General features: G+C 36.3%; 1 protein-coding gene and 1 long non-coding RNA gene across 2 annotated transcripts; one reads left to right on the top strand and one right to left on the bottom strand.

The window, feature by feature from the left end:
• Positions 1-3,429: 3,429 nt before the first annotated feature.
• On the bottom strand, positions 3,430-5,025 carry LOC135147338 (uncharacterized). Its single transcript, XR_010284847.1, has 2 exons — positions 4,797-5,025; positions 3,430-4,131 (listed from the first exon to the last, which is right to left on the bottom strand). It is a non-coding gene; the product is annotated as an uncharacterized LOC135147338 (long non-coding RNA).
• A 2,994-nt stretch (positions 5,026-8,019) lies between these two features.
• Positions 8,020-9,184, top strand: LOC108225834 (uncharacterized). Its single transcript, XM_017400789.1, has 3 exons — positions 8,020-8,167; positions 8,282-8,526; positions 8,594-9,184. Exons 1-3 carry the CDS (start codon positions 8,020-8,022, stop codon positions 9,182-9,184), a joined length of 984 nt encoding a protein of 327 aa, XP_017256278.1.
• The last annotated feature ends 1,623 nt before the right edge of the window (positions 9,185-10,807 follow it).

Genomic DNA, 10,807 nt, shown 5'->3' with positions numbered 1-10,807 from the left:
GGCAGCAGTTTACACAGGCCTTCCTTGCCAGATTTGGAGAGCTAGAGACAGAGTTGGTGTTTGACAAATTTAAGAAATTGCAACAGACCACTACTGTGGAGGATTACTTTGATGAGTTTGAGAAAAGCAGAGGACAGTTGCTAAGCAAAATACCTAGCTTAACTCCAGAATATTTCCTGGAAAATTTTATTGGAGGACTTCAGGCTGAGGTGAGAGGGATGATAAGACTGTTGGAGCCCTCAACATTGGAGCAGGCTTTGAGATTAGCCAGGTCTTATGAGCATAATCAGGCCAACCAAGTTAAGAAGGGAAACACTTACAAGGGCAACTTCAGCTCCCAAGTAGTAACTAGACAGGTTCCTGAATCAACTAATGTTAACACCAACAGGTCTACATTAGCTGTCCCAGTTAAAGGAACAGAGGTTGTGAGTGCCAAACCCAGGCCTCTGACTTATAGTCAAAGAGAGGAAAGGAGAAAAAAAGGCTTGTGTTTCTACTGTGATGAGAAATTTGTGAAGGGACATGAATGCAAAAAACCACAAAATTTCTTAATGATTGCAGAAGTTAAAGAGGTAGAAGTTTATGAAGAAGCACCTGTTTTTGATGAAGATCCTAATGAAGACAAATGTGACTGGCAAGAGCAGAAGGTAGTGCTAGCTGCTCTGGGCATTCAAGAGGTGCAAAAAGGAGGACCAATGCAGTTCTCATGTAATTGGTGTGAAAGGAATTATCAGGTTCTAATAGATGGGGGAAGTTCTTTGAATCTGATTTCTTTGGATTTTTGTAAAGAATTGGGCTTACAGGTTCAGGCACATAAGCCTGTAGTCATGATTTTGCCAAATGGGGCAGAATTCACTAGTACAGCTGTGTGTCCTACATTTAAGCTGAAATGGCAGGAGGTTGAGATGGAGATTCAGGCTTTTGTAGCTGAATTGAAGGATTGGCACCTTATTCTGGGAATTGAATGGCTTTACCAGTTGGGGAATATAAGGTGCAATTATCAGGACAGCACTATGCATTTCAGCTGGAAAGGAAAAGAAGTGATGATCTCTCCAAAAGATCACTTTGAGATAGTGGCCTACTGTCACCAGCTATCTGAGGTGGTACCTAAGTGGATGAGTCAGATTGAGAATAGCTATGAAGGGGATAGTGAAATTCAAGAAATTGTGGCTGCAATTACTGTGGATAAAGGAGGTCCCCAAGAATACTATTTCAGACAAGGATTGTTGATGTTCAGGGGCAAATGGGTATTGGGAAGTAAAGGAGACCTAAGACATCAAATTTTTGAAGAATTGCATTGTCACAGTCAAGGGGGACATTCTGGTGTGAGGGCTACTATTAAGAAGGTGATGGAATACTTCTATTGGCCCTCAATCAGACAGAACATAGGGCACTGGGTTAGGGAATGTGCTATCTGCCAGCAGAATAAAGGGGAGAATGTTAAGTATCCTGGCCTGTTGCAACCACTGAGGATTCCACAGGAGCCCTGGAGAGACATTGCCATGGACTTTATCACTGGCTTACCTAAGTCCAAAGGAAATGAAGTAATTTGGGTGGTAGTGGACAGGTTTAGCAGGTACAGTCACTTCATTGCTCTAGCTCATCCTGTTTCTGCTAAAAGCTTAGCTTTGATATTCTTTGAGCAAATCTACAAACTTCATGGGCTGCCTGAAACTATTGTAAGTGATAGAGACAGTTTGTTTCTTAGTGAGTTTTGGCAAAACTTGTTCAAACTATCTGGAACCAGGCTGAACTTCAGTACAGCCTATCATCCTCAATCTGATGGGAGTACAGAAAGGGTGAACCAATGCCTGGAGCAATACTTGAGGAATATGACAAGTGAGGTGCCCAAGAATTGGTCAGCTTGGCTTGCTGCAGCAGAATGGTGGTACAATACCACATTCCATACTACTTTGAACTCAACTCCTTTCCAAGTTGTATATGGAATGAAGCCTAGACACCTAGCTTGGCAAGAAAGGTCACATACCAACATAAGTAGTTTAGAGGAATTGTTGGAGACTAAGCAGCAACAATGGTGTAGATTGAAGGAATTGTTGGAGAGTGCTCAAGCTAAAATGAAAGCTTATTCTGATGCAAAGAGGTCTGCTAGGGAATTTCAAAAGGGGGATCTGGTGTATTTGAAACTACAGCCCTATAGACAAGTAACTGTTGCAATCAGGAAGAATCTGAAATTAGCTGCTAAATTCTATGGTCCATATGAGGTGATTGAGAAAATTGGATCTGTGGCTTATAGGTTGGCTCTTCCAGAAAGATCTAGAGTTCATCCTGTCTTTCATGTTTCTCAACTGAAAAAAGCTATTGGTCAAGCTAAAGTTCAGAAGCAGCTGCCACAAGTCAATGAGCAGGGGTCATTTGATTTGGTACCTCTACGGCAGCTGGAGACTAGGAGCATTTTAAGAGACCATAAGATGGTATACCAAAGGCTGGTGCAGTGGAAAGGCTGTAGTGTGGATGAAGCCACCTGGGAAGATGAAGATTTACTGAAGTGTAACTTTCCTGAATTTTGTGGCCATGAGGACATGGGCTGATTGAAGGAGGGGGGAATGTCAGGAAACTGCACTGCAACTGCAGTAGCATTAGTAGAATATATAGTAGTAGTAATAGAAGTGAGGGTACTATAGTCATTCTGTGCTGTATGAGTATGCAAGTCTGTTATGTTAGTAGCTATAAGTACTGGTGTAATGTTCATTTGCAGATAGGATATGAAAATTGGCTTTTGCCTCCAAAACCTCTCTCTCTCTGCTTCTCTCTCTATAACTGCTTTCTCTCTCTAGAATTCTCTTCTCTTCTCATCTAAACTCTGCTTCTCACCTCTATTTCTCTCTATTCTCCTCTCAATTCTCTGCTGTTACTCTATTTCTGCATTTATATACACAGAAAACACCAAACAAAGTCTCAAACTAGGTCAGGAAAGTACCAGATCCTGACAATGATTTAAATGCAAATGAAAGTCAAATTTGTGTTGAATTTTTTATATTTATTAAGATAGCACTTTTTGATTATAATAATTTTTAAGAGATATTTCTATCACTGGACTAAAATTTTCGATTGGCCTATCAAGGGTAAAGGTTTTAATTCAATTTAATGTGTCATTTAAAACTTACAAATAGGTCATTTCGTTAATCTCTATTAAAAACTTAAAAGAAACATTACATGTGGACTTTAATACATCCATACTTATTTTTGTTATCCTTTTGAAAATAGATCAAGAATCCTGACAATAACAAAAAGTCAAATGAAAAGAGAATATAACAAAAACTAGCACATGACATCATATCAAGAATTCTGCCGGCCAATGTAATTTTGCAATTACAAAAAACCATAGTCCATAACTTACTGCAATGCAAAAATAATTCAACAGTTTCATACAAAACAAATTTAAAGGGTTTGAAGGAGAAGGTGTTGATATCTAACATAAAAATATTTTGAAAGAAATGTTAATGATATACAATTATACGACACATGTAAATAATAAATGATTGGGTCCTTAAATATTTGTATATGTGTTGGTTGTTGACTGGCTGGTGGGGATGGTGTGAGTATCTCTTCTGCATTCATTCTCAAAGCTTCCTCCATCGTTTCAACTTTCCCATTCAGGGCCTCTTCTTCATTTCTTTCCAACTCCGTTTCAACTTCCAAATTATCTTCATTTGTAACTTTTCTTTTTGTACCCCTCATTTGCTTAGCTTTTTCAACATAGTTTTTTAGCGTATTAGGATAGTTCCCTTTAATATGTCACTTCTCTCTACAAAGGGCATAATGCATGACCCTTCCCAGCCTATTCATTCTTGTAAATTTGTCCTTCCCCTGCACCTTCCCATCCTACCCTTCTCTTCTGTTTTTTAAGTCTTCCCCTCAACTTCTTTATCATCGATGGTAGAAGAATTGCATCCCTACCAGTCTCTTCCGAAAATGGTTCAACACTTCCAAGCAATATTCACATGTGCGCATATATGTTTTCTTTTTATACCAAGATAGACAACTCAACCTTTGAATATCATAGACTGCAAAACTACATGGGATACTAGTAAGATTCCTCATCCTTCAGGAGCCAGTTTGTTGTTGAAGATTCACTCAATATCCAATCCCCCTCCACTTTACTTGAAAATTCTACTTACCATCCCAGAAAACAGAGTATTGAGTACTTTGATTTATATAATCATCTAAAAATTCTTTAATTTTTTGCAAATTATATAGTCAACTTTAGCCATGACATCTCTTTTTTCATGCATCCTTTCCATAATCAACTCATGTATCTCAGTTAGCATACACAGATAGGCATATCTAGTCTTTAAAATTCAACAATTAAAGAGTTCCGATATGTTGTTCTCAATGCTATAATGAGTACCAAAAAATGTCTTTAACCAAATTTTGGGGTCAGATTCTCCTAATCTCTCTACAACTTTTTTTGATGCTTTAACTAGATCCTTCATTGCAGATTTGAATGCTTCTGGATGAGTGACTATAGCTGCTTCCCAAACGACATTTCTTATAGCTATTGAGTGATACATCACTAGCCTTAGTCCTAATTTTATCAATTGTCATTTTAAGAATATTAACATTATTCAACACCTTAAATTTTTCACAGTAATTACACTTAGTGGAAGTCATAAACCAACCTCTATAATATATTACTAGCTTATAAGGCCTCGTGAAAAATATATATCAACCAAACAAAATCCAAACATTCAAACACTTATTTTGTATATATACATACGAATATACTTGTGCAACAAAACATGCAACTCAAACTTTGATTGTGTGTATACACTTACCAATTCTTTAGTCCGTTCATGTCCAATCGCTTGGGGTTTCACATCGTCAAGTAATCCATCTCCACTAGCTCATTCATTGAAAACCCGATCGCTGCGCTCTAATTCAGTAGCTCAATTGATTGATTATCCCGTCGGCTGAGCTGAATCTCCAATAACGCGCTTTTTCTGATTAAAGGTTATAGTGCAATTATTGTGTGCATCGGGCCAGGTTATATGAGAATGGGTTGTGTTAATATCGGGTCTAGTAAAATGAACTGGGTCGAGGGCAAGCGGTACAAAATATCTAAGAGTTATCGTTACCCGTTAAAGTCAAAGAATAGTTTAACGATGTTGGAATATTTTTTAAGTTTAATCTCGTGATCGTAAGTCTTTGGATGCTTTATTATTTAACTTAAAATTTTTTTAATTCGGTAGCTCAACTGAAAAAATTCAATAATAAACTTTTTCGATCAAGTTTAATAGATTTTAACACTGATATTTTGATTGAAAGTCTTAAGAAGTTCATAATCTGATTGCAAGTTTTTCAATCCAATAACCTTCATTCATTTGAGTTGGGTGATTTGAAAGTAAATTTTTGGAGTTTAATAAGCTATTTTAAAGTTTAAATTGAGTGATTATTTTATCATTCAACTTCACCGAACTTCTGCTAGATTATTAAGAATATGTTTGGAATATTAAGAATCAGTTTAGAAATTCTGTTCAAAATTGCCGTGTACTTGGAAAGGGTATTTATAGGAAAATTATTATTATATAAAACATATAATTGTTTTGTACTCTCTCCGTTTCATTGAGTTATATACATCGGATTGGGACATGGAGATCGAGAAAGTATTTAAAAAATGAATAAAGTTACATGAAAAATGAGAAATTGTGGGGACCAATTTATATTTAATAATAAATTTGAGATAGTGGAGGAAAGTAGTGAGTTTAATAGTGTTTTATATTATTATAGAAAAAGATAGTATGAGAAAATGGTGGAGTAATAGTGTTTTATATTATTAAAAATTTTGATTTTTGGAATGTATAAAAATGAGAGAGGTATCACAAAATACAAACTGTATAAAGATGATGAAGGGAATAGAGGAAGTAATATTTTTTACATGCAAATTTTGTGTTTTAATATAATAAAATTAATTTTTTAGTGAGATTTGATAGTAAAATTTATGTTAGTTTTTCGTAAAATTGAAAAACAATTTCTTTTTTTGGAAATACGGAGGAGATGTGCTTTCTTTAAAAATAGTTTTTAAGGAAAAATAAGGCCCCCTTTCTGGCGCGTTTAATGATAACTCCTCCTTGAATATCGTTATGCAATGTTCTAGTAAAGATCATCACTAAAGGCCCATTTGTTAACGAGTGAATGAAACAAACTGGACTGAATGACGCCATATTCGATGGTTAAGACTGTTTGATAGAATTATTGAGTAGCTGGATGAATCAAAAATCATCTGGACGAAACCTCTCGAAAACAAGAGGGTCTGTCGTCCAGAAATCTTTTTGCTGTGCTTTCACGTATTACTATGTCACCACTTATCTATTCAACTATTATGGGAGTCATATATATATACGAATTTTCTATGGTGTGCCCATGGGCACACAATAGTCACTAACTCTCATGAAAATACTTGCTTTTGATTGGTGGATGAGTAATAAATGTTAATGGCCCCCCTGCATTTACACCAATTCCACCAATCAAAACAAACCATTTTCATGAAAGTACGTGCTTATTGTGTGCCCTTGGGCACACATTAGAAAGACCGATATATATATATTGATAAATAATTTCCACAACTCCAATATAATCTTTAATTTTTAAATTGATCTTTAATAAAATAAAAATTTCTTAAGTTGATAATTTTTATTTATGATTAAATTAGTTAATGTATAATATTTAATTAGATTAACTATAAGGATTAATATATATTATTAATATAATAATATTAATAAATATGAAAAAAAATCATTCAAGAATTATTCATCATTTTAAATTAGGATTAAAAATCAAAATAGTAAAATATTTTATATGGGCTAATGAGGTATTTTTTAAAAATACCAACCGTAATGATAAAATTTTAATAAAAACCATAATTATGGTTAAGAAGAATTCAATATTTAACAAACAAGATCATTCATTCTCTATTCAGATTTATCACTCATCCAGAACTTTAATGATCCAGAAAATTTCATTCAGATTTAACAAATGAGCCCTAAGTGTTGGCAAACTGTACGAAAGATTTGATGGAGCTTATTGTGTCGGATAACCAAAGTGCGTCTATTCCCAGAAGGCTCATTTTTGATAACATCATGATCTCATATGAAATTATGCACTTTCTAAAACAGAAACAAAGGGGAAATGATGAGTGTATGGCTCTCAAACTCGACGTGAGCAAGGCTTATGATCGAGTTGAATGGGGATATTTGAGAGCAATTCTTCAAAAAAGGGCATTTCATGATCACTGGGTTTCTCTGATAATGTAGTGTGTAAGTACAAGGAGACCCGTTGTCCCCTTACTTATTTATTCTGTGTGCGGAAGATTTGTCCGCTCTCATTGACAAGTATAACAAACAAGATTGGTTGAATGGGGTTAAGATTTGTCCGCAAGCTCCTATTATAAGTCATATGCTCTTTGCGGTCGATAGTTATATTTATTGTGGAGCTAATGTTAGAGAGTCGAGGAGAGTTTTGGAATTACTGCAACAGTTTGAAAGAGCGTCTGGACAAAAGGTAAATCTTTCGAAATCCTCGGTTTATTTCAGCACTAATATTGGGGTGGCTACTAGAACCGAGGTATGTCATATTTTGAATATGATTGAAGCAGATGAAAACAGAACATATAGGGGCTTACTGAGTATAATGGGGAGAAGCAAATCAATTACCCTTCGTTTTCTTAAAGCAAAAGTATATAAGAGACTGCAAAGTTGGGATGGAAAGTAGTTGTCACGGGCGAGTAGGGTGGTCTTAGTGAAGTCGGTTGTGCAAACTCTACCAAGCTATGTCATGAGTGTGTTTCTTCTGCCGTTATAAATTACAAAGGATATTGAGAGAGCAATTTCAAAATTATGGTGGGGGAAGAAGTCTGATAATGGGAGGGGTATACGTTGGATGTGGTGGAACCAGATGAGTTTACAGTAATCGGCTGGGGGTATGGAATTTCGAGATTTCAGGGACTTCAACTTGGCTATGCTGGGTAAGCAAGGGTGACGGTTTCTCACAAAGCCGGACAACATGACTAGTAGGTTATATAAGGCAAGATCTTTTCCAAAGGGTTCATTTCTTGACTCTGAGTTGGGTAATAATCCAAGATTCGTGTGGAAAAGTATCTATGAAGCAAAATCAGTGATGTTAACAGGTTTACGATGGGTTATCGATTCAGGTTAGGGAATTAATATTTTCGGCCAACCTTGGCTCTGTCATGATCAACACCCTTATGATATATCGAGTGCTCAAGCTCTGGAGACAAATCGAGTAGCTTATTTATTCTGTTCAGACCGCAGGGAGTGGGGCGTGGATGTTGTTAGAGATTTGTTTAATGTCAGAGACCAACAATGCATTTTCAACACTAAGCCTGATGTCAATAGTGCTGTGGATCGTCTATACTGGAGCAACGAAGTGTCTGGGATTTACTCGGTGAAGAGTGCTTATCGGCTCCTTCAAAAGCGAAAAGAGTTATGGAGTGTTGATAGTAATGATAGTATTTGGAGCAAAGTCTTGTGGGTAAAAACACCTCCAAAGGTGCTGAATCTGATGTGGTGTGCTATGTCAAACTGTCTACCTACTTAATTTAGTTATGTTATGGCAGAAATTTGTTCCCCTCCCAACGACCTGTCCAATCTGTCATTGTGCGGATGAAACCATCGTTCATGAGATATTGTCCTATCCTTTTGCAACATGTTGTTGGCAATTAGCATTCCCGAGTTTGCAGACAACGATATGGATGGATTTTTCAAGCTGGATGGTTTATGCGATGGAGGTGTGCTATAATATTAGGCCTGCAGAGCTTCTAACGTTGTGTTGGGCGATCTGGAGTGCCCGTAATAAGGTGGTGTGGAACCAAAAGCATCCTAGAGCTACGAATGTTGTTGCGTCGTCAAAACAATATCTTTTACAATGGATATCAGCCCAAAAATTTGCCACCAAATATCTTTTTTCGAATCAAGTTGTAGAAGTGATTGGTGTCAAGGAGGCCTTAAGTTGCACAAAACAGAAGGCTTGGAATAAGGTTCAGGTGGAATCAGATTGCTTAGTTGCGACCCAGGCCATAAGAAGTAAGGTTGCCATGTCTTTTTTTTGTCGCCGAGTGGTGGAAGATTGTCGCAAGTTCTTCACTGAGTCACAAACTTTATCTTCGTTTCATATTAAACGATCTGCTAATATGGCAGCCACGTCCTAGCTAGGGAGTCATGTTCTCTTCCGGATCGAGTTTTCGATAGGAGTTTTGTTCCCATTGGAGTTCATGCTATTTTGTTGAGCGATTTGTCTAATCAATAAAATCCTCTTTATTCGTCAAAACAAAATAGTGTGTTCATTAAAATAATAAATTTATTATTATATATAAATATTTATCTATATAATATCACCCTGTAAATTAAAAGAATTAATTTATTATATATAAATGGCTTGAATTATATTTTATCCAATTTTGTACTCCTACACTCCAATGGTTGTGTGTACTCTATAGAACTTAACCCTCAATAATAATACAAAAAACGAGTGCAACCACAACCATTACTTTTCTCCCTTATCTCAAACCTGTTATTGGTTCAACCACTTTACCTACTTTTGATTTAACTTTACTCATTTTTTATAGAGTTAATTACACTTTGTAAGCCCTAGGTTTGCTCCAAACACAGTTTAGTACCTGAACTTTAAAACGTGGCAATATGCACCCTAAACTTAACATTCCCGTGCAAGTTGTAACTCCTAGTCAGTATTCCGTCCAAATCTGCCGTTAACTTTAACTGTTTGAGAGGTAACATTGTGTATATTAGTTTCTACCAGCTACTTTACCCCGTCTAGGCCCATCTTAGACCCCGTCTAGGCCCATCTTGGGGTACATCCCATATCCCAAAACCCGCATCATTCTACTCAATTGCATTGGTTTCCATTTGGATTCCATTCTAATAGTTTGTATCGGAGTAGGACCCTATTTATATATATTATAAATAAAATTAAGTATATATACTTATACTTACACTACAAGAATTCCCGGAATTACCAACAAAATTTCCCAACGGAACTAATTCCGTTACAATTTCCCAACGGAATGCTGACCACTTTTTGTACAGGATGAGGTCAAACAGTCAGCAACAGATTACCAACGGTTCACCAACCAATATTTACCAACGAAATATTCCGTTGGGAAATGGAGGCGTTGTGACAGAATTCTCAACGGATTACCAACGGATAATTTAGCATCCGAATACCAACAGACTTGTTACAGATTAGCAACGGAATTTTCGTTGGTAACTTGGTGCTTTGTAGTCACCATTTCCGTTGGTAATGTCCGTTGTTAACTTGTTACGGATTACCAACGGAAAATTTAGCATCCGAATATTAACAAACTTGTTATGGATTAGCGACGGAATTTCCGTTGGTAACTTGATGCTTTGTAGTCATCATTTCCGTTGGTAATTTCTGTTGTTAACTTGTTACGGTTTACCAACGGAAAAATCTAGCATCTGAATACTAACAGACTTGTTATGGATTAACAACGGAATTTCTGTCGGTAACTTGATGCTTCGTTCCGTTGGTAATTCAGTTGCTAATTTGTCCAGAGTCAATATTTGTTCCGTTGGGAAGCCGTTGCTAAAATAGAGCAACCGTTGGAAATCTGTTGGTAAAGTAGATGAGTCATCTGATTCCGTTGGCAATCCGTCAGTATTATAAACATATTAGAAGTTTTTTTTTGGCACAAAATAAAAATAATTTTCATTAACCAGAACATAATACAGTTGGACAAACCCCAACTGACCATACATGTTGGAAAATAAATAACATACTAAAAACAATTTGA

The sequence above is a fragment of the Daucus carota genome, chromosome 6 (genome assembly GCF_001625215.2).
Source record: "Daucus carota subsp. sativus chromosome 6, DH1 v3.0, whole genome shotgun sequence".
Classification (NCBI taxonomy): domain Eukaryota; kingdom Viridiplantae; phylum Streptophyta; class Magnoliopsida; order Apiales; family Apiaceae; genus Daucus; species Daucus carota.
The sequence above is the reverse complement of the archived record's forward strand: the minus strand, read 5'-3'. Positions and strand labels throughout refer to the sequence as shown.

What these genes read in the sequence shown, in the direction of transcription:
- LOC108225834 (XM_017400789.1), top strand. Translation starts at nt 8,020, where the DNA reads ATGACTAGTAGGTTATATAAGGCAAGATCTTTTCCAAAGGGTTCATTT. An exon ending in ACGATGGGTTATCGATTCAG is followed by an intron (nt 8,168 to 8,281) that starts GTTAGGGAATTA and finishes TATTCTGTTCAG; the next exon opens with ACCGCAGGGAGTGGGGCGTG. An exon ending in GGGTAAAAACACCTCCAAAG is followed by an intron (nt 8,527 to 8,593) that starts GTGCTGAATCTG and finishes ATGTTATGGCAG; the next exon opens with AAATTTGTTCCCCTCCCAAC.